Source organism: Ictalurus punctatus, chromosome 20, assembly GCF_001660625.3.
Source record: "Ictalurus punctatus breed USDA103 chromosome 20, Coco_2.0, whole genome shotgun sequence".
Taxonomy (NCBI): Eukaryota; Metazoa; Chordata; class Actinopteri; order Siluriformes; family Ictaluridae; genus Ictalurus; species Ictalurus punctatus.
In genome coordinates this window covers 8,984,310-9,007,726 of record NC_030435.2, presented here as the reverse complement: position 1 = coordinate 9,007,726, position 23,417 = coordinate 8,984,310, and the positions used below count along the sequence as shown (strand labels likewise).

The 23,417-nt window shown below is 39.1% G+C and overlaps 2 protein-coding genes across 2 annotated transcripts in view; one reads left to right on the top strand and one right to left on the bottom strand.

The window, feature by feature from the left end:
• gtpbp4 (GTP binding protein 4) overlaps positions 1 to 9,388 on the top strand; it is a 21,853-nt gene extending 12,465 nt beyond the window's left edge. The window contains exons 15-16 of the mRNA XM_017496050.3: positions 2,340 to 2,483; positions 9,025 to 9,388. Coding sequence (XP_017351539.1) covers positions 2,340 to 2,483; positions 9,025 to 9,177 — 297 coding nt within the window. The 3' untranslated portion in view covers positions 9,178 to 9,388. The remainder of the gene's footprint in view (positions 1 to 2,339; positions 2,484 to 9,024) is intronic.
• A 4,069-nt stretch (positions 9,389 to 13,457) lies between these two features.
• Positions 13,458 to 21,995, bottom strand: si:dkey-7l6.3 (zinc finger protein 41). The gene is made up of 3 exons (XM_017494964.3): positions 21,235 to 21,995; positions 16,632 to 16,701; positions 13,458 to 16,548 (listed from the first exon to the last, which is right to left on the bottom strand). The coding sequence occupies exons 1-3, from the start codon at positions 21,487 to 21,489 to the stop codon at positions 15,722 to 15,724; spliced, it is 1,152 nt and encodes a 383-aa protein (XP_017350453.1). The 5' UTR covers positions 21,490 to 21,995; the 3' UTR covers positions 13,458 to 15,721.
• Positions 21,996 to 23,417: the final 1,422 nt, after the last annotated feature.

Here is a 23,417-nt window from a genome sequence, read left to right as displayed (position 1 = left end):
TTTTTTTTTTTAAAGATAAAAATGTAAAAGTTTTCTCCCTTAGAGGCAGGGTGAGAAGCTCGGCTATCTGAGAGGAACTCTGAGTAGAGCCGCTGCTCCTTTGCGTTGAAAGGAGCCAGTTGAGGTGGTTCGGGCACCTGGTAAGGATGCCCCCTGGGCGCCTTCCTAGGGAGGTGTTCCAGGCACGTCCAGTTGGGCGGAGACCTCGGGGAAGACCCAGGACTAGGTATAGATGTTATATCTCCACACTGGCCTGGGAACGCCTCGGGATCCCGCAGTCAGAGCTGGTTAATGTGGCTCGGGAAAGGGAAGTCTGGGGTCCCCTGCTGCAACTGCTGCCCCCCGCGACCCTATAACGGATAAGCGGTTGAGGATGGATGGATGGATGGATGGATGGATGAAGATAAAAAGTAAGATGATTAGTATTTACCGTATACTTTTACCATATACCTTCCCTCCATCCACCTCCAGGGTGCATACAAGTAGGTAATAAATTGTTGCCATCTTCCCAAAAATGAATCACCCCTCCCTCTGATGTTATACTTGATTTTTTTCAAGTTTTAAAAAGACCATTAAATCTCTAAGCCAGACTGATATAGAGAGGGGTTGTGGGAGGTCCAAAACAGCAATATTCTGCGCCGAGCAAGTAACGATGCAAAAGCCACAACACTAGCTTGTTTATGGTTCAGAGGCTGACGCGGAGATGGAACACCAAAGGTGGCAATTAAAGGACAAACATCTAATTTGGTTTTAGGAACGTAGGAAACAGTTTTGAAGAAAGAGTTCCCAAAGTTCTGCAGTTTGGGACAGAGTGCAAACATATGACTGAGGTTACAGGGTGAAAGTTTGCATTTTTCACCCATGTCAGGAACATTGGGATATATTTTAGATAGTTTACTCCTAGAGTGGTGAGCTCTATGGACCACTTTAAATTGTATGAAACTAAGCCTAGCACATGACGACCAATGTAGTAATTCTAATTAACTGCAAATAAAGATCAGCTGTTTCTGTAGTAGGGATTTAGAAGAACTTCTTTTTTCACATGTCTGGGCTGTGGGATAGGGTGGCTAATCGAAAGACATTTCTGAAGAAATATCATCCAAGCCTGTTTAAATCACCCCAAACTAGGGATCTACCGATACCACTTTTTTTCAGACCAAGTACAAGTACTTACATCTGGGTACTTGCCGATACCAAGTACCGATATGAGTACTTCACACTTTTCAGAATGCCCCATGTCTGAAGCATGTCATCAAACGCACCTGCTATGGCTTGGCCAGTGTGTGAACCCCTAAACTGCGTTGCTTGTAAAACGAATCTCTGAGAAGTAAAATCCTCATCAATCCACTGTGCTGTTAAACTTACAAGAAACACTGGGCTGACACTGCTAGTCCAAATATCAGTGGTGAAGCTGAAGGCCGAAAAGTCCTGCAACAGGTTCCTGATGTGCTTTTTCAGCAAGTCATGCAGCTTTGGTAATGCGGTATCTGTAATGTGGTGATGGCTGGGAATCTCATACTTCAGCTCAAGTACACCAAGAAGATGACGAAATCCTGTATTATCTACAACTGACAATGGTTGGTCATCACGAGCAATGAACTGGGTAAGAGCTCCTGTTATTTTTACTTCCCGTGGGTTGTCTCTGGACATTTTTCACACCAAATTGTTGAGGCCCCCTGGTGGCCCCCACTTTGAAAACCACTGACTTATCTTAAAATATCTCCAAATTTGCTGACATTGCTCCTCTTCCGTTTACCTGCTCAACTGAAGAGAGGTTGGGCTATGTCATGTCATAAAGTGGTATAGGGGTAGTTTTACGAGTACATGGGTGTCGGCCCGATACTGTGCTCGAGTACTGGTAGCGGTGCATTCCTGCCCCAACCATATAGCGAGATGTATAGTCTGATGAGACCACGGTAGTACTTTATGGGCATAATTATAAAAAAATTTGGTCCAAAAAACACCCATAGTGAAGCATGGTGGTAGCAGCATAATGCTATTGGGCTATCTGGAGTATTTTTTTCAAGGAAATGTAGAGTAAACTTTTCAATAAAGATGTGCTATGATGGTAGATGCTCACTGAGAAATCCAGAGTGCTGTATGTCATGAAAAGGTGCTTTAACAGTATTAGATAAAGGGTGTGCAAGTCTGTGCAGCTAGGTTTTTGTAAGTGTTTTTCTTTTTTCAAATGCTTTAACTTGGTTTAATTTTTTATATCACAAAAACATGCAAATTTAACAGGGGTTTGTAGGCTTGAAATATCCACTATGTTTAAATGAGTGGCATATTTGCAGATATTTTAAATTTATATTTTAACCCTGGGTCGTTTCTCCCTGTAGAGCCACTATGCCCAGCAGGGTCGGAGGTCACGTTCCCTGGTTAGAAAGAGGAAGAGGGAAGCAACTGTCCTGCCAACTTCACGCACCCGTAGTCAGAGTGCATCAAAACAACCACGTGACCAGTCAGGAATCAGAGATGCCAAGGTACGCAACAGATTCTAATTGTTTACATCCAAAAATATTTGCTCCAAGCAGGTGGTTGTCCTTTTAGACAAGCACATTTGTCATTCAATTGTGGTGTAAACATAATTATTTAGAAGCAATATATCAGTGTTATTTCAGCTCAGAACACTTTACTTGAGTCATTCAGCTTTAAACAGCACCACAACAGTGATGTGGTAGCTGGTAGCAGCACTGTTGCAGTCATGAAAGAAGGGAAAGAAGCAAACACGCAAACCTAATTTTTCAAATCATGTTTGCTTTCATGTTGTGCTAGTGGCATTTGATTTTTGTCATGGGTCAGACGTGCATCAGTAATGAACATGAGCTGTAATAGAAGAATTCTTCTCACAAAATCACAATATAAAACAGGATGTCCGCGGTTCCGTAAAAATTCTTAAAATGGCTTAAATTCCTTGATGTAAAAAATAAGACCTTGATTAGCATTAAAATGGCTTAAATTCATGTTTTAAAGGTCATAAAAATTCAAACGAAATGATGGTAAGGATAAAAATTATAAATAAGGTTTAGATTTTACTTTCACTCGTTGCATTTTGAGATGGTAAACCCATGTGACAGTCTTGCAGTCAGTGTGAGCGGCTCATCAGTGTTTTAGAGTAGCTTGGCTTACAGTAACTGCTGCTCCACACCAGCTTCATCTCTGACTACATTTACATGGACAGCAGTAATCTAACTATTGACCTTACTCTGAGTAAGACAATATTGTGATTAAGGTGTTTACATGAGTCGCTTTTAGAATACTCCTTTTATGTACCCGTTTTACATGTTATAGAACATAGTTCGATTAACAGCACACGTCATTACGTCCCAGCGCCACGCCGTCCCACGTCCCTATAGTATTTCACATATCAACATACAGTTCATCTTCTTTATGGTACCGTATACAGATTTGGGTGTTTTTATTTAATTTTTTTACGAACGCTTCCATTGCAGTTAATTGTCATGGTGTACGTGCTAATAGACGACTGCTTGAAGCCGTGGGCTGCATCCCAAAGCGCATACTTACCTACTATATAGTAGACGAGTTGCATGTATTTCTCCTACTTACAGGCTTATAGTAGGCAAGTATGCAGTTTGGGTCATAGCCGTGCTCTCTTTGCCGTAAAACGGTTTAGCACTGTGTACGTGTTGTAGGGGAATTAGCCCGGGGGAGGGCGGAGCACAGACCCACAAGAGACAGGTTGCAGTCAAAATGGGTGCTTTATTTGTCCGTGTGTGAATTGTCTGTCGTAAGGAGGTGAGGGCGTGTGAGTGCGAGGGGTTTCGTGGGGGTGTGGCTGGCGTTGTGACCTTCTCGAGGGCGTGTCGGGGTTCCCGAGACGTGTGCGTGGGTCTCCCGTGCCGTCATCCACCGTTGAACGCGATCTCGCCACCCGGCGGTCTCGTCCGCGCTCGCACCTTCGGGGAGAGAAGGAGAGAGAGAGAGAAAGGAATTAGAGATTTGGGAGAGGATACCGTCGTGCTCAATGTTGGCGTGCCTATATGCCGCTGAAGAGCACGCACGGAGTCTGTCTCTTCGCCGTTCTCCTCGCGCGGCCGGAAGCGCGTCCTTTTATCCTCCTCCACCGTCGCCTGAGTGGTGGAATTTCCCCGACGGCCTCCCCAATCGCCGGCCGGTGTAGCGTCAACGGTCCCGCCCCACCGTGACGGTCCTTGCGGCTGACGGTGTGTTTGGCACGAGGCTGTCCGCTTCGTGCCGGTGCAGCAGTTGGGGAAGGAGCGACTTTCTTATTATGTGCGCCGGCTGTCGGTCCGTCGCGACAGTGTCCTGTCACAAAATGCAGTGAAAACTCTCACACGATGTTAATAATGTGATTAAGGTGTTTAACATGTCTGTAATACACGTCAATAATGCGACTAAAACAGGAATACTCCATGTCGTAATTCGATTTGTGTTTACTTCGAGTATGACCTTAATCGGATTAAGGTAATTAAAAATTGCCGTTTACATGGTAGTTTCTTAATCAGAGTATTGTCTTAATCGGGTTAATAGTGGTTTATTGTTGTCCATGTAAATGCACTGAGTGTCTGTGCTGAGAGTTTGAGTCGCTTATAAACTGCATTTAGACATCATGTGCCAGATTCACTTTGAATTTACATTAGTGTAATCTCATACATTTTTGTGGGCAGATGTTTACAGCATTTGACCCAAGTGCATAAAAAAACTGTTGGCAATTAAAAGGAGGTCTTTCTTCGGTTTTCCACCAAAATAAAAGCCACAAGGTCTAACACATAAAAGTGAATTAAGCCATATTATTATTGTGCCCCAAATAAAAATTTATAATTAAATATTATTCAGTGCAGTAATATTACAAAATACCAAAGTAATATATATATTTTCGTCTTAACAAAAATGTATGTACATTTAATAACACTACTTGTTACATTACTCTGACATTAAATTACACTGTCAACACTGCTGCGAGGGGGTTTCTAATACAGCTGCTGAGGGAGTGATGGTAAATTTGACATCTTTTTCGCTTTTGACTGCTGTAATCCATCTCTATATTTTTCCTCTCTTGGAAAGTCATGGAAAGGAAATACTGGATATTTTTTCTTTCACTGTTGGAACAAATGGTAATACAAACAGTATATTTGCTATTTTCTCCCATATACCTGAATAGAAGTTTACCCTGCTATAGTTTACTTAACCCAGAAATTTATGTATATGCATAAACACAATCTATTATAGCTGATGTATCATGTAGCATGATTGAAGTGACGTGCAGGTCTTAATTTTATTTGGAAATGTCTTGAATATGGTATTAAAAAGTATTACATTATTACAAGTGCTGATACCTGCAGATACCCTGTAAAAATATTAGTGCATTTAAAGCAACTTGTTATACAGCTAGAAAAGTAGCTGAGTTACATGCTCAAGCAGAATGTCATGCTTGTTTCTAAACAACTGTTTGTTTAAACCTGCACTTTCCTGGTTTCCGCTCTACGGGGCAGCCTACACACTCTAGATTATTTTCAGCAGTAGAATAACATGAATATTGTTGTAACAGACTGTGTCACAAATATAGCCTGTTCTTATTGTTAGACATTTTCAGGGTCCTTGTCGAGTCAGGCAAGCAAAATTCTTTCACTTGCCTATCGAAAAAATTTGGCGAATGCAGCTCTGCTCACTAGAACAACTGCCAGTCAGTGATATCCACAATTTGACACAAAGGTCTGACTCTCAACTTCCCCGTGGTTGTAAATGTTCTTCAGACTGACCTTCATGTGATATGAATTTAAGCAGAATATAAGCAGTTTGGTTTTTATTCAGTTTTATATTATGTCCGATTGTCCAGTGAGATCCCCCATTTCTTAAAAGAATGCAGCAAATCTGCCTGATTTCACAGGCCGAATAATTGGTTGTTTAAACCTTAGACCAGGGGTGTCCAAACTTTTTTTTAGTGAGGGCCAAATACAGAAAAATAAACAAAGGGCCGGGCCACACACTAGAGGTGAAATATTGACACATGAATACGAACAAACAGTTTAGGGTTTAAAATTTAAAATGAATAAAGAACTGTTTATTATTAAAGTAAAAAGTGTGGCATGAATTAAATACAATGTCAGTTGTGTGTGTTTGCAAAGAGTCAGGTTAATAACTGGAACTGCACTGCCCGTGCACTGGAACGAACAGGCCTGTAGGTGGCACAGGGGGTCATAACAGTGTGTCTATTTCTAACTCGCCTATAATGTGAAGAACATAGAAAATGCTTGTTCACAGATGTATGTTGAGCCGAACAGGCTCATCATTCTTTTTGCGTGGGGTCTCATCAGAGGAAACTTGGCACTATCCAAACTCTGATAGAAGTCAAAGAGGGAGAGAAGCTGATGTTGACTCTTCAGAGAATCATCGCATTGCATTTCAATCAGTTCTAACTGCAGACTCTCTTCCACTTCTTCTGCATCCACCAGGAAGGGGGTCGAGAACAGCTTGATTTGTTTTTCAATGACAGAAAAATCTTGGAAACGCTGGTTGAATTCTGTCACGAGAGATGCAATCACAGACACATATTTCTCCTTTTAGCAGAAAGGTCGGCCTTTGGAAAAGCAGACTTGATTTCAGACAGCGCAGGGAAGTGTGCAGCATTAAAGCTTCGTAGTTGCGTCTCAAACAGGCAGAGCTTTACACAGAAGGCTTTCATGTGCGCATACAGGTGTGGCACCAGCTGTTCTTTGCCTTGTAGGTTCTTGTTCAGTGTATTCAGATGATGAGTAAGATCAACTAAAAATGCCAGGTCAGCTAGCCACAGAGGGTCACTCAGTTCATGAAGAGGTCGGCCCTTTTCTTTCATAAACTGAACGATTTCTGATCTCATCGAATAAAACCGCTGCAGCACATAGACGCGGCTCAGCCAGCGCACCTCAGAGTGGTAGAGTACATCCCCGTATTCAGCATCCACTTCAGAAAGGAAAGCTTGAAATTCTCTGTGGTACAGTCCTCTAGCTCGAATTATGTTGACAGTTTTTACAACAGTGTTCATCACATCGCCCAGCTGGACAGTCTTGGCACACAGTGCTTCTTGGTGGATTATACAGTGCATCCTAAAAGCCTCACCTCCGCTCTCTTTTACCTTGGCGCACACCATCGATGCCATTCCTTTACGATCGCCCGTCATGGCCGGAGCTCCATCCATTGTTACTCCACAGAGCTTGTCCCATTTAAGCCCCATCTTTTCAACTGCCTCTGACACAGCTTCAAAAATATCTCTACCCGTCGTTGTGCCTTTTAGGCTTATCATATCAAGCAGCTCCTCAGTACAGCAAAAATTATCATCTACTCCCAGCAAAAAAATCAACAGCTGCGCAGTGTCTGTAGCATCTGTGCTCTCATCGCATGCTATCGAGTAAAAATCAAAAGCACACGCTTTGTCTCTCAGCTGAAGTTTCAAGTTAGCTGACAAGTCCTCGATTCTTCACACCACTGTATTTCTGGATAAGCTCACGTTGATGAAATTCTTCACTTTCTCCGGGCACATTATTTCTGTGACTTTGATGAGGCACTGCTTTATGAAACAACCGTCTGAGAACGGTTTGCCATGCTGGGCAATAAGTTTAGCGACTTCATAGCTTGCTGTTGTGGCGTTTTCCTGTATTTTGTTAGCACGAAAAAAAAAACTGTTGTTGAGCTTGCAGGCTAGCTGACATTTGCTTGACTTTCTGTGTTCGTTCAGCACCGGTGTACGATGTGTAGCTCTGATGTTTGGTTTCATAGTGCCGACGGACATTATAGTCTTTCATCACAGCAACATCTTCATTGCAAATCAAACAGACACACTTTCCATTGATTTCTTTGAAAAAATATTAATTTTCCCACCGTGTTTGAAATCTTCTACACACACTTGCTATTTTTTGTTTTTTTTTTGGGTGCTGCCATTTATGGTGACTCGCGGTAAAAGTTTTTCTTTGCTTAATTTTGTTTAGTAGCGGTAACGGTTGAGAAGCACCGTTTCCGTGGCTGGCTCCATCTAGTGTTGAAACTGAGAAGTGCAACAGAGTCAAGCTCAAGCTTCTTATGTGGGCCATATTCAATTATATTTTCAGAATTTGCCGCGGGCCAATAAAAACTGGGCCGTAGTTTGGACACCCCTGCCTTAGACAGTCATGGAATATTGGAGGCAGAGATAGTAACTCGAGTCTGCTACTTGGACTCAAGTTGCAAAAAATGACTCGTGAACAACTGACCTGAGACTTGACTTGAACTTGAAGACGGAGACTCGTGAAAAACACGAGTCATTTTGGCTTGGCATTCCTGTTTATGTTCTCTCTTTACTACCCCACATGACAGCATCAAACACCATGTTTTTCTATTCATTCATTCCCTATCAGTATGTACTGCAGCAGCAAATATCACAATAATTCATCTCTAAACACACCAAGCCAGCATTATTATTACACATGTGACTCATCTGAAGGCCTGTTTTCATCACCCATTTCATGCTATTATATAAATGAACAACAAACTAATAATATAGCCAAGTCTTACCTTGTGATATCTGCATGTCATTTAATTTGAACAGCAGTCAATTAATCCAAAGGTAAGCTGCAGTGGTACACAGCTGTCAGGGGCTTGCTTCTTGTCCATTTTCAAGAAGCATCCATGACCTTTTCGTTCATGCCCCCATATATATATATATATATATATATATATATATATATATATATATATATATATATATATATATATATCCTCATGGACTGTTAATTACAATTACTAGCTGAAAGAAAATAGAACAAAGACTTGATTTGGACTCCACCTCTGAGACTTGACTTGGATATCAGGGACATGTGAACATGTCTGATTAGAGATTAAAATGAAAATTTGGATAAGTTATATAATTAGAATTTTGTTTTTGTCTGAACTAAAAAGTGCACCATTGTGCTAGAAACTGTTTAGCTGCTGGAGTTTAAAGCTGGTCTATGAATCAGATGGTTGTTTGTGATCATTTGACTGAATGGCATTTTTGTTTTCTTTTTTTTGCTCTGACTCTCTCTCCCTTCCCAGATGATGAAGAAGGTGAAGACTATGATGAAGAACTCTCAGAAGGGGATGAACAGGCAGGGAAGGAAGGGTGAATCAGACAGACACGTATTCGACTTGAAACCTAAACACCTGCTTGCAGGAAAGAGAAAATCAGGCAGCACCAGTCGTCGATAAAAACATTATTCATTTTACCTATACTTGTTTGCGCACGTGCATTTATAAATATAATAATAAACACATTTCACTGATATCCAGGTTTATTTACATATCCAGCCTCAAATATGCAAGGATCATGATGTCCTCCGCAAAATACTTAAATGAACATGTTGCTGGACATTTGTTCAGTTGTATGTGGATGGGAGTGAAATAAAACTGCATGAGTTGATGAAGTAGTTTGATTGTGGTTTATGTCTAAATGAATGCTTTAGCCACTTGCTGTGTTTAGAATGGTGTTTAGTCTAAAATGTCATAATGGCAAAAATTAGAGGGCATCATTTAAAATGGCCCAATTAAAGACCAGCATATGTATTGTGATTGATCCAGTCCAAGGATGCTGTTTTTATTGTTAGTTTATTGAGAAGCTATTTTGAAAGACTAGATTTGCATTTTTTGTACTTGCATTTTATTCTTTTAAGGGTACTTTAATGACAGGATGAAAATATTCTATAGTATTCTGGGCATTTGGATTAATTTGTGGAAAATTTGTGATTAGGTTATCTAAAGACTAAACCTTTTCCGAATGAGGTAAACAACTGCTTCATTTGATGAAGAGACTCAACTAAAACACTTTTTAAAAAATTCTAAAACCTTACAATATAAATATAAATTAATAAACTGCTCCAGGATCACTCGGGTTTATTTTTTACTACATGTGTGCAAAGCATTGTTTACATGTCAGCTTGTGTATGTTGTGTAGCTGGAGGATTAAAAGTAATATCTGCTAGAGGGCAGGTCAGAGCCGAGACATCCCCGTCTGTTGGTTTTCGAAGTTAGTCTGTAAAATGCTCCTGGGAAGTACAGCCAGGTTCATAAATATTTGGACATTGACAGTTATTTTAGCTATCTACCTCAGTATATTGGAAATTAAATTAAATAATGAATCTGAGATCAATGTGCAGATTTTACAGCAATTTTTATGGGTGTTTTAACCCCCACACAGTGGATAAGGTTAGCCACTTTTAGCATGTTTGTCTTGCACCTCTGGGGTTTGGAGTTCGATTCCAGCCTCAACCCGGTGTGCTCGGAGTTCTCCTTATGCTTTTGGGGCTTTTTCCAGGTCCTCTGGTTCCCTCCCCCAGTCCAAAGACATGCATTGTAGGTTGATTGGCATCTCTAAATTGTCCGTGCTGTGTGAAAGCGTGTGATTGTGGCTGCTGTTTTGTGGCCAGGCGTGTCATTCCCTAATTATTCCAATAAAAGGTCTAGAGTTTATTTCAAGTGTGGCATATGCATTTGGAGTCTGTTACTGTCAATTCGATATTCCATCCAAAGATCTGTCACCGCCAGTGAAGCAAGCTATCCGAGACCCATCAGAGAGAAAGCAAAAAACATTAGGTGTGGCCAAATGAATTATTTGTGTGGCAAAAGACGTTGGTTGCTCCCAGACAGCTGTGTCTAAAATTTGGTGCAAGTATAAACAAAATAGGAAGGTTATAAAAGGAAAACATACAGATAGACCAAGTAAGAGGTCAAAGCGTTGGGATAGAAAACTCAATATGCCTTGAAAATAGAAAATGTATAAAACAAATGAAAAATAAATGGGTGGAAACAGGAGTCAAAATCTGTGAGAGAACTGTAAGAAATTGGCTGATTGAAATGAGATTTTACATATTGAAAAGTCAAAAACCAAAGCACCAACACCTAAACAAGGTTACAGTGTGGATGACTGGATGAAAGTTATATTCAGTGATGAATCCTGAATCTGCACTGGCCAAGGACATGATGCTGGAACTTTTGTCTGGTGCTGTTCTAATGAAACATAAAGATGACTACCCAAAGAAAACAAATTTCCCCACTCATTTATGATGTCAAGTTGCATGTCAGGTAAAGGACCAGGGGAGGCCTCCGCAGTCAATGCACAGGTGTACACTAAAATCTTGGACGCTTTTCTCATTCCATCAATAGAAAACAGGTTTGGTGATGATGAAATCATTTTTCAGGATGATAATGCATCTTGCTACAGAGCAAAGAGTTCAGACTGTCATAAAAGCCAAAGAAGGGGCAACAATGTACTAATTGTGATTTTTTTTTTATACTTGTTCATGATTCCATAATTGTTTATATGCCATTAATTAAAACAATTGAATTAAATTTGTTTGAGGTATGTTTCAGGAAGCCAGAATGTTCGGCTATTAAACTAAATTTGTGTCATATCTGTGATTTGTTTATTTGCTTCAAAGTTAAAAAGCCATGCAAGCAAGTGTGGTGGTTCCATAATTTTTGCCAGGGGTTGTACTTTGAAAGCAGCCCAAGGTTATTGCAATAGCCAAGTCATCACATGAACTGAATCCAGTTGAGCATGCATTTCACTTGCTGAAAGCATAACACCCCAAAAGCAGGAACTGAAGACAACTGCAGTAAATGCTTGGCAGAGCAGCAGGGAAGAAACTCTATGGCTCCAGACCTAAGGCAGTTTTTAAACTAAATTTAATTTAGGATTATGTTAGTTTGTTCTATTACATTTGGACCCATAAGAAGGGGGTTCACCCAACACCTAACCATTCACTTAACTTGGATGTAAATACCCTGAAATTAAAACTGAACGTCTCTATTTTAAGTTCATTTTCATTATTTCATCTATATATTATTAACTTCTGTATGTGGTAGACAGCTGAAATAACTATATCTTTGTGAATGTCTAATTATTTATGGACATGACTGTATTTGTTACTATGCATCTGCCAGCAATCTTCTGGATCTTAGTTGATCAATGTGGGGAATCACAACCAAACCTTAGCAAAGTTGTTAGATTTATTATTGGATTCCGAACGTTTTAGTTTGTTTGAGCAGACACTTAAAGTGAATGGGTTTAATCCCAACCTCAATAACACATTAATAATAATGTTTCAGTAGGTTCATAAAATATATCCGTGTTTAGTGGATCTGGGTGGGAACTTTAATATTAGTTTAAAAAAAAAAAAAAAGGCTGCAAAAAGTTTGTGAACCAATGCCTTAAATTATAAAACATTTACTCAGCAAAAAAAGAAATGTCCTTTTTCAGGAGACTGTATTTTAAAGATAATTTTGTAAAATCCAAATAAGCTTTACAGATCTTAATTGAAAAGGGTTTAAATTATGTCTTTTGTGCTTATTCAATGAACCATAAACAATTGTTGCACATGCATGTGTGGAACAGTCCTTAAGACACGAACTGTTTACAGGCGGTAGGCAATTAAGGTCACAGTTACAATAACTTAGGACACTAAAGAGACCTTTCTATTGACTCTGAAAAACACCAGCAGAAAGATGCCTAGGGTTCCTGCTCACCTGCGTGAACATTCCATAGAACTGCTGCAGGGAGGCATGAGGACTGCAGATGTGGCCAGAGCAATAAACTGCAGTGTCTGTAATGTAAGACGCCTAAGACAGTGCTGCAGGGAGACAGGAAGGACAGTTGATCGTCCTTGCAGTGAAAACATGTCGTGAACTTGCAAATGCCTTGGTGGAAGAGTGGGGTAACATCTCACAGCAAGAACTGACAAATCTGGTGCATTCCATGAGGATGAGCTGCACTGTAGTACTTAAAGTAGCTGGTGGCCACCAGATACTGACTGTTACTTTTGATATTCACCCCCTTTGTTCAGGGACTAATTATTCCATTTCTGTTCTTCAAATGTCTGTGAAACTTGTTCAGTTTGTGTGTCAGTTGTTGAATCTTTTTATGTTAATACCAATATTTACACATTAAGAAATTTGGTGGAAATAAAAGCAGTTGAATGTGAGAGGACATTTCTTTTTTGCTGAGTATATTTGAATGGAAGGTCATAGTTTTTGACTCAAGGCATAGGTCATGATTATGATGGAGGCAGAATCGATTACTGAGGATAGCCCCACATAGTGCAGCCTAAAGATCATTGATATTACTGAGAATGGGACCACTTAAAACCCAAAAAGGTCGCTTTGGGCCTCAATTCATATGAACAGTTATGCTATGATAGCTTTAAGACTGCAATTGGCAGTTTTTCGCTCGAGTCTACATCAGTGAACAGTGGGTAAGTTCAACAAAACATACTTCATGTAAAAACTGTAATGAATTTCCTGGTTACACAATTGCACTATTTGACCATGTAGTACACAGTTATAGAAGGGATTTATTTATAATTGCACTATCCAGTGTCACCCAGTTGAGGATGGTTCCTCCTAAGTTTCTTCATCATAGTGTCTCGGAGTTTTTCCTTGCCACTGTTGCCTCTGGCTGGCTCATTAGTGATAAATTCATACATTTAAAATCTATATCCTGAATTCATATACTTCTGTAAAGCTGCTTTGGGGCAATGTCCATTGTTACAAGTGCTATACAAATAACACTGAATTGAACAGTATTTAAAAGAAACCAACAGAGCTCAACTGTGGATTTAATATCTCTAAGTGACTGCACAAACACAAAATTAAGTTGCTAAACATTTTATTGGTCAATATTTACACCTGATGGACAAGGATGCTTTGGCTTTGATGTTCCATCTAAAGGATGTCACTTTTAATCCTCCAAATGTGCAGGACAAGCTTATACATGCAGTCACATGTTTAAACCACAAGTATAACCCAGGCCTTAGATGTAATATACATCATATTAAAGAATAACAAGAACAAATTAACTTCTTTAAAACTTATTCTGAATTTTATAGATACAAGTGTTTGTATCTGCTTAGCTGCACTACATGTCAGATGATGACTGCTACAGGGTCAGTCTACCAAAGTTCCACCTTAAATACAACCATAATTCTGAAAAGGTTGGGACAGTATGGAAAATGAAAAAAACAAAAAGTCATTTGAAAATTCAATTCACCCTGTCCTATATCGAAAACACATTGCAACACCAAAAAAGTTGGGACAGTCGACTGTTTACCAATGTGTAACATCACCTTTTCTTTTAATAAGGCTTATTAAGTGTTTGGGCACTGAAAACACCAGTTGATTAAGTTTAGCAAGTGAAATTTTCACCCATTCATCCATTACGCATTTCTTCAGCTGCTCAGCTGTACAGAGCCTTCTTTGCCTTATTTTGCGCTCTATAATGCACCACACATTCTCAATCAGAGACAGGACAGCACTGCAGGCAGGCCATGTTAGCACCCACACTCTGCTTATGCAACCATGCACTTATTATCCAGGCAGAATCTGGTATTACGTTGTCCTGCTCTGGCTGACAGCATATGTTGCTCCAAAATGTGTACATATCTTTTTGCATTAATGGTACCCTCACAGATGTGCAAGTAACCCATGCCATGGGCACTGACAAATCCCCATTCCATGACAGATGCTGGCTTTTGGACCTGATGCTTATAACAACTTGGATGGTCCTTTTACTCTTCGTCCTGGAGAACACAACGGATGTTTTGTCCAAAAACTATTTGAAATGTTGATTCGTCGGACCACAAAAAACGATTCCACTGTGCTACTGTCCATTGCAGATAAGACCGAGCCCAGAGAAGTTGGCAGCTCTTCCGGACTGTGTTGATGTATGGCTTCTGCTTTGCATAGTAAAGCCTTAACTCACATCTGTGGATGCAGCGGTGAATGGTGTTCCTGTCCCAACTGTTTTGGAACGTGTTACATGCATCAATTTCAAAATAAACATTTATCTTCAAAAAACTATGCATTCGATTATGTAAAACATCAAATATCTTGTCTTTATATGTTTTTTGTTTAAATACAAGTCAGAATAAATTTAAAATCACTCCTCTTTGTTTTTATTAGCATTTTCCATGCTGTTCCAATTTTTTTTGGAATTGGGTTTGTAGATGTAGCTGCAAGACACATATTTTGTGATCAAGAGAATGGCTGCTACTGCATGGCTCATAGTAATATACTGAGCTACATCAACTTCCCTGAGCTCCAACAGCTTCAGCAGTCTGTAAATCAAAGTGAAAGCCAACATTCAATTGTTTATTTGTTGTGTGGCTCATCTTCTTACACCCACTGTAGGGAAAATATGACCCAAGCTTCCGTCATTACTCTGCCATCCAAAGATAAATGCATAAGACCAAATTTATGATCTCTTCCCTAAGGAAAAACCATGTTTAAAATAAAAAAATAATCAGATGCTTTCCTTGTGTTTTACATGTATGTTTTATTATGGCAGAGACAGGTGGAATTCCCTGCCTTCCGTGTGTTCTTCCTCTGTGTAGTGTACAGAACCAAGTTCAGTCCCTATAGTACTCATGAACTTCACCAGTAGCTCATGTTCTTCACTATATGCCTACAAAAGGCCTTCCTGACTTTAAATTAAATCTTTTGTGTAGAATTGTCATTTAATTTCAATTTATATTTAGATTTTGTAACTGAAACATTGCTTATAAGCCAACTCCAAAATACATTTGTGCAGTAGTTTTAATGTGTTGGAATTCTAAACACGTATTTCATTTGTGCATTAGCTTGTTTCAATGTCCACTACAGTGCACGTATGTGTGAGTAAGTACAAGTACTCAGTGAAGTGCATCATGGATTAGTGTATATATACACACATTAGTGTGTATTTTCTGTGGTGTCCGAAATCTTGTTACTCAGGATGGTGTTTCTTGGTGTGTATTCGCAAGTACTGCTTGCCTGCAAAACGCTTGCCACAGTGTGTGCACTCATACGGTCTTTCTCCAGTGTGAACGGTCTGGTGTGCTGTAAGGTGACCAGACTGAGTAAAGCGCTTGCCACACTGTTCACAGCGGTATGGACGCTCACCTGTGTGTATGCGCATGTGTGTGTCTAGGCTCTGTGCTGTGGTGAAGTTCTTGCCGCAGATGGAACAGATAAAATGCCTCTTACCAACTCCAACCCCTTGCAAGGAACCACGTCCTCCAAACAACCCCAGCCCAGCCACATTACCCAGTCCAAGCAAGTGCTGTGCAGAATAGAGAGGGGAACTGTGGGCAGCAAATGTCCTTGTGACATTTCCAGCTGAGGAAGTGTGGGAATGTGATAGTGTGTTATGTACTGTGTGTGTGCTCCAGTCCAAAGTAAGATTCAGATCAGACACCATAGGCTCTCTCTTCGTACACATCTTATCGGGAAATGAGCAGCTATGACCAGTGGCATCAGTGTGCGTGTCAGATAGTGAGTGCACATTACTCTGTGTGTTAAAAGAACAGAGAGGTTCATCAGAGGCTGTCAGATCCACGCTGGAGTGTTGTGACTCCTCAGTGTGTGAGTGCGTGTCTGCGAGTATGTGTGGGGGAAGACTCGGGGAGTGTGTATCTGTGAGTGAGTGTGCATGGAGGTTGTCATTTGCAGAGGCTGTATCTGATGGGACTTTATGTGACAAGAGCTCTACGACTTCCTCATCTGGAGAGTCACCAGTTACCACAGCAACTGTTTCATCATCATCTTCATCATCTTTGAAAGAAAAAAAACATAAGAAATAGTAATGATCTGCTCCATTATTGCACTGGTAGAACAAGAATTTAAGTATGACTAACCATTTGGTGGCTCCTGACCTTCCTCTTTAACTTGCACTGTGACAAGAGCCTGCTCCTCTGAATCTCGTGACTGTGAAAGCAAGTGAGAGCGGGAGCAAGAAAGAGAAAGAGAGAGTACACCTGTAATATTTTATGACAGTAGCAAATGGTTATTTGCACCAATACAGCTGATTATATGTGTCAAACAATATTTCCCGCAATCACAGATTTATTAATTAATTAAAATTTAACTACCCCAGATGTTCCTTAGTTGCAGTGGTAACTCAGTGGTTAAGGCCCTTTGGATAGGAAGCAGCAGCGAAATGAGCAAAATGGAACATTATGGAAATTTATTGGATACCAAAGGCAGCATAAACGCTCAGTGATGCTCAGTGACTTGATGAATTAAATGCCTGTGAAATTTATTTCTACCCAAATGTTTTCAAAATTTCTCTACATTTATGCAAAACCTACCCTCTCCAATGGCCACTGGAGATGAGTTTTTCAAGACTTGGGAGAATTAAGGTACAGCACCATGACAGTAAAATGATTTACTTTGCTCTATGAGCATCGGGATATTGAGATGACACTCGAAGGACTAATGTATACTACAGGAGGAGAAAAATAATGAGACCAGATATATATATATATATATATATATATATATAGTTATTTTTTTTAAAGGGGATTTGGTGTTATAAGGCAAGATGTCATTTTGCCCAGATTACTAGCATGCTATTTCAATATAATTTTCTGTGGAACTGTCATAAAAGTATTATATTTCTTACTCACATTATAAAAGAGTAATTACACCCCAATACATATGCAGTTAAAAATAAAAACAAAAATTAAATACATTGCTTTGTAAGAATAAATCAGCTTTAGTTCAAGCCTGCTACAGAAACAGTCATGGCACCAAAGTACTGAGATATGTCATGCAAATCAATCAGTCAGGTTACCCTTTTCTGGTGAGGACACCCTCCATGTGCCACACTGGATTAGCTTTATGGTGTGCATTTTGGGTTATGAAAGATTTATTACAATAAATATTCCAAACATATGCAACAATTTTATGAACAAATAGGAAGGGAATAGTGTGCATCTGTTTTCATACCAGGGAATCTTGCTGACAGATAAATAACCAGAGAAATATCTTGAAATAAAACATCTGAACAAACTCTTGAGGTGTGGTAACTGTAGTATGAGCTTAGTGCATTATTTTCTAATAATTCACTGGCCTGTCGTCAATTATTCCTTTATATTAGAGGTGCACCAATACTAAAATTCTCAGCTGGTACCGATAACCAATTATTCTTTTAATGCCTACTTTTAAATTAATAATAATTAATTCCACAATTCTGAAAGAAATGCAAATAAAAACTTTATTCTCGCCATTTCAACAAGTTGTTTCACAGTAACTGGTCTCAAACAGAAAACACATTAACTAAATTCTGAAAATTAAAACGTCATGTTTATTAACTTAATGTTATTAATTCATATTAACAGAATTAATTGACTAAATTGTAAAAAAACAAACAAACAAACAAACAAACAAACCAAAAAAAAACAAACCTCCTGTTAGGCTCACATTCACTCACCACAAACAAAATCATTTCTACTTCATCATTGGTACATCAAACTGGTAATATATAATATAACTTTTTTGTATATTAACATAAACTGGATATAAACTATACTACTATACAAATATATTTTTCGTGCAATATATACTTTTTGTCAACTCATCTTAATTTAAATCTTTTACCGGTGTACTGGCGCTTTAATTCAACGTGAGCAGTGTGAAAATTTTTTTTAGACTTGACGCCGAAACTCCCACTTCACTGTTGCAGCGTCCGTTGTAAAATTTTAGCAGTGCAGAACTTACAAAAGTTTACAAACTGCAGTTGTCATCATTCCACACAAGAGACATCATCTTTACACACAGCATGAAATCAATGTGTTTTCCCGCCCTCTTTCGATTGACAGAATATAATCGGCCCTGATCATCGGATGTTTCTAAACTATCGACGGATAGCGTCAAAAATTGCCTTTATCGCCCGATGTTTGGTTGGATGCGACCGATAGCGTCAAAAAATGGATGGATGCGACCAATAACGTCAAAAAATAAGTAAATGGATGGATGGATGCGACTGATAGCATCAAAAAATGGATGGATGGATGGATGCGACCGATAGCGTCAAAAAATGGATGGATGGATGGTTGGTTGGATGCGACCAATAACATCAAAAAATAAATAAGTGGATGGATGGATGTGACTGATAGCATCAAAAAATGGATGGATGGATGGATGGATGCGACTGATAGCGTCAAAAAATGGATGGATGGATGGATGGTAATTTTCCCAATTGAAATTAACAAAAAAAGTCACATGGAAAAAGTGAATTTATGAATTCTACATTATTGAGTCAATACAAAAACATTTTCAATTTCCAAACAGTTTTCCATCACAAAATTTTATGTTACAGGAAAAATGTTTGTAGGTCAGTAAAGAAAGCAGCATGTTAAGTGGTAAGAAACATTTTTCAGACAAAAAAAAAAAAAAAAATTAAAAAAATAAAAATATGATGGCTGCTGGGTTTTGCTGCAAAAATAAGAAGCAAGTGCAACAGTCAAAGTCTCCAGAAGAACCGTGGCTGGTTCTGCAAGATGCTCAGTAAAACCAACAGCTCATTTCATTTCAATTTTTTGTGATTTGTTCAGTTAGGGGCCTAGTTACTTAGTTACTCACTCAGATGTTACTCATGGAAATGCTAATCAAACAAACCTGCCTGTAATTTTCAAGTAATCCTGAAGACTGTGATTAGATTTTTCAGGTGTGTTTGATTAGGGATGGCGATAAAACTCTGCAGGACAGTGGCCCTCCAGAACCAGAATGGTCCATCCCTGGTTTTGAAGCTAATTTCACAGTTTCAGTGGCCTTGTCCAGTATACCGTCTGGTAATTGTGTCAGGTAAATAGTCAGTTTGTTTTGGGGCACTGATGGACTAGGATATGTGAGGGTGGATTTTAAATTAAATTAAAATGTTTATATGTTTTATGTACAGGTTATTTCAAAAGTTCTCAAAAGGTTATTTCAAATAAACATGTCATGTGCCTGTCATCAACCAAGCAGTAACCAGTTTTGATACATGAAAAACCTTTATGCAGACAATTTTAGCAAAGCCCGTTACAGTAAAATAAAATGTAAAATTGAACTAATTAAATTATCTGCAACATACTTACATTAATGTTTGTTACATAATATGATGTAAATACATCCATAAATACATACATACACTCCCAAAGTCATCAGAATTTAATGCTTTCAATCAAACCAATGTAGAAACTTTTAAGTACTTTTGTAAAACTCCTGGAGGGCCTATCCCCCAGTAGTCATCAAACTCTATAAAACACCCCTGCACACATCCCCTCTTAAAAAAAGTATAGTCAGACTAATTTTTACTTCAGTTTCTCTGGGCACTTATCTATTCTACACATGCACTTTACTCCTGAATACTATACACTTGCATGTAACACACACACACACACACACACACACACACACACACACACACACACACTTCACTGCAGTGTGAATATACTAGAAGCGAGCTTAGGAAAGAGAACTGGAGACTCTGGAGTTGTGAAGCAGTAACACATGGTGCTACTCCACAGGGGCGTAGTTTCCAGGGAGGATGAGCAGAGGTAACTACCCCAATAATCAATAACCCACGTACTCAGGAGATAGGATAATATGGTGTAATCTAGCTAACTACACTCCACATATATCGTAACTAGCTAACTAATTCATTGCAATGCAATGTAGCCGTAACTAACAATATGACAAGTTATTGAAAAACTGCCTTGTGTTATGTTAGCTAAATTTTATTTTAATAGTTTCCATTATAATAAACATGGTTGTTCACACTTAATTATGTGTACAAGTTTTAATCAGTTACAGTGTGCATTAATTTGGACTGTTATGCCCTGTGTAATTTGTTTTAATGAAAAAGTCATTTGATCATACATGCTTGTGGAAGATAGATCGACAGAGACAGACAGATAGAGACAGATAGATATATAGATAGATAGATAATTATGTAATGACACTGTAGATATAACAAAGCTGATTTTTTCACTAATTTTTATTTATTTATTTGATACATGAAAAACCTTTATGCACCTTTATTTCCTGAAACATATCAGGAAGCATACCTATTCACACTCACCAATGTTCAAACCAAATCTACTGTATTCCCCACATCATCATCATCATCATAATAATAATAATAATAATAATAATAATAATAATAATAATAACAGAACACATTAAATGTGCATTGTACATAGTAACTTGCAAATATTAAAATAAAATTGGCAATGTAAGGAGTGAATAGAGTTTGAAATGTCGAAATGGCGGTTTTGATTTTGTCTGGCAACCCTGGTCCTTTGTACAGAGCACCTTGCTGTATTGCATGTTGCACTATGGTCCTAGAAGCATGGTATTTCGTTCCATTGCATATGAATACATGATGCGATGAGAATAAAAAACAAAAAACTGACGATGACAGTATTTTTTTTTTATTTATTTTTTTTTAATAAAGCGATTAACTACAATTCTCACCTCCGCTCGAGCGCGGCGGCTCGTGGCCTCCTGCACGGCCGCGGTCTCATCGCTGTATCCGCACGCAGCAACAATGGACTCGATCAGCTGAAGTTTCCGCCTGAGTTCTTCGTTCTCCTTCTGATGCCGTGAAATCTCCATGTGTAAAATCGCGTATCCGTCATCCACAAGCTCACAAATCTCCGCCACTGCTGCCCGAGTCAAGGTTTCCATGATGGTCGTAAGCTGTGTGTGAAATGCTCGGTAATTCGCCATCGCCTCCTTAAGCACTGGGTAGATTGTTGTCACAGATTAAATGATAAGATATGAAAAAATATGGAGTCGTAGTGCTATAAAACAATAGAGGCCTTTTCGGAACTCTAGCGTGCTAAACTGCTAATTCGTAGGTTTATCAATTAAGTAACAATTCCGCGGTCACCTCATCTCCGCTTCTATCAAAATAAAAGTCTTCGGGTTGCATTAACTAAAGTCACCGATGAAATCACCAGCATTAAGAGCGCATTTATTCAAGTATATGTTAAGAAATAAAACAGTTGTGGAGACCCTTCAATAAAACTTGTTTCTCGATGCAGTTTTAATACACAGAATCATGTTTTAAATGTTTTTTTTCTGAGAATATGAAATATGTACTTAAACCTGAATTAGCCTATACCAGGGGTTCCCAAACTTTTCCAGGGCAAGGCCCCCCAAATGGCATCAAAATTTTACCTTTTGCAAGATGTCTTTAAAACACATTTTAAAAAATACAGACTTCTGAATATACCCCCCCCCCCTTTTTTTTTATTTATTAATAATGACATCTTACATCACATTAGGAATTGATTGTGTGTGTGTGTGTGTGAGAGAGAGTGAGAAAGAGAAAACATACATATATTTATTTTTCACACCAAATTGTTGAGGCCCCCCAGGGCGCCCCCTGGCGGCCCCCACTTTGAAAACCACAGGCCTATACCACTACAAATTGCCAAGTTGTGTCAATTTTAGCATATTACAAGTCATAAAGTTAAACCCGTTTAGGATTTATCACCCCAAAAGGCACGTTGCAAGAATGCCGAAGACTATGCACGATTACTTGTGCCTACAATGTGCATGCATGTAAGCCCAAAGCGTAATGAAACAACCATCATTGTTAGAGCTGGAGGATCACCATATTCATCATGCTCATTTTAACAGAGTGACGCTCTGTACACAGTGGTGCACTTGCAGCCTTCTAGTCCTCATTGGTGTGCACAAGGGTGTAAGTTATCCACTTTCTCTATTTTGTGTTGAAAAGGGTGCTCCTTACTCAGATGGCAAAAACATCTGGCCCATATTTGGACCCAACCATACTTTGTGGGTCATTTTAGCATGGTAGTTAAGTCATAGTTTATTGTCTTAGGCCCTGTTCACACCTGGCATTAACATCCTATCCAAGTGATCAGATCAGTGACCACTTGTGATTGGAATTCATGCATCCTTTCTGCTGGAGGAAGGGTGTCTTCCACTGCATTTGTTTTCAGGCAGAAATGTCCCACAAATGTTATTTCATGTCAGGTATATAAACGGGCTGTTTCACACGTGCTCTGCTAATGAAACTTATAAACGAATGAGAACTGAGACAACAAAAGAAGCTACAAAAGCAGCTGCTTTTGTTTCTGCTGCTACAGCATCACCGTTATCCATTAGGCCAGCAGTGGAGAACTCTACAGTACAGCTCAATTTCTAAATAGTCTTGCAATGATTAGATATATTCCAGCTAGTACAGTCAATTAGGTGGTCCTTTGTTGCTGTCCAGGATGCATCAAGACACACTTGTGTTTACACTACAAATGTTATGTGGTCATATGCGTTGCAGACCACCTCCAAAGGTGGTTTGAGTGATTGGATCACAATGCGTCTCCGAGTCACACTGGACCCTATTCACACTTATACTTAGCTCTGTGTGTAAAGATGTAAAGGGATGGTTTAACAAAAGCTGTCTTAAAAAACTTTGTTATGCTAAGTTATGAATTACTGATAGTCACTGATATTCAGTCAAGGACAGGTTTGAGCCACAAAATAAATTCAGTTTAATAACTCATTCACAATATTTGTGTGGCCTAAGTGCTTACTGTGAAAAGATGGAATATCTGCTAAAGAATACTACATAGCTTATCTTTGATCCCAGTCTCATTCCAATTGAGGTGTACCCAATAAAGCAATGT

Excerpts from the sequence above, each read along its gene's own strand:
- si:dkey-7l6.3 (XM_017494964.3), bottom strand. The coding sequence starts at position 21,489 with ATGGCGAATTACCGAGCATTTCACACACAGCTTACGACCATCATGGAA. Across the intron at positions 16,702-21,234 it reads GCCGCCGCGCTCGAGCGGAG|TCACGAGATTCAGAGGAGCA; the intron begins GTGAGAATTGTA and ends TTGCTTTCACAG. Across the intron at positions 16,549-16,631 it reads AGGTCAGGAGCCACCAAATG|ATGATGAAGATGATGATGAA; the intron begins GTTAGTCATACT and ends TTTCTTTCAAAG.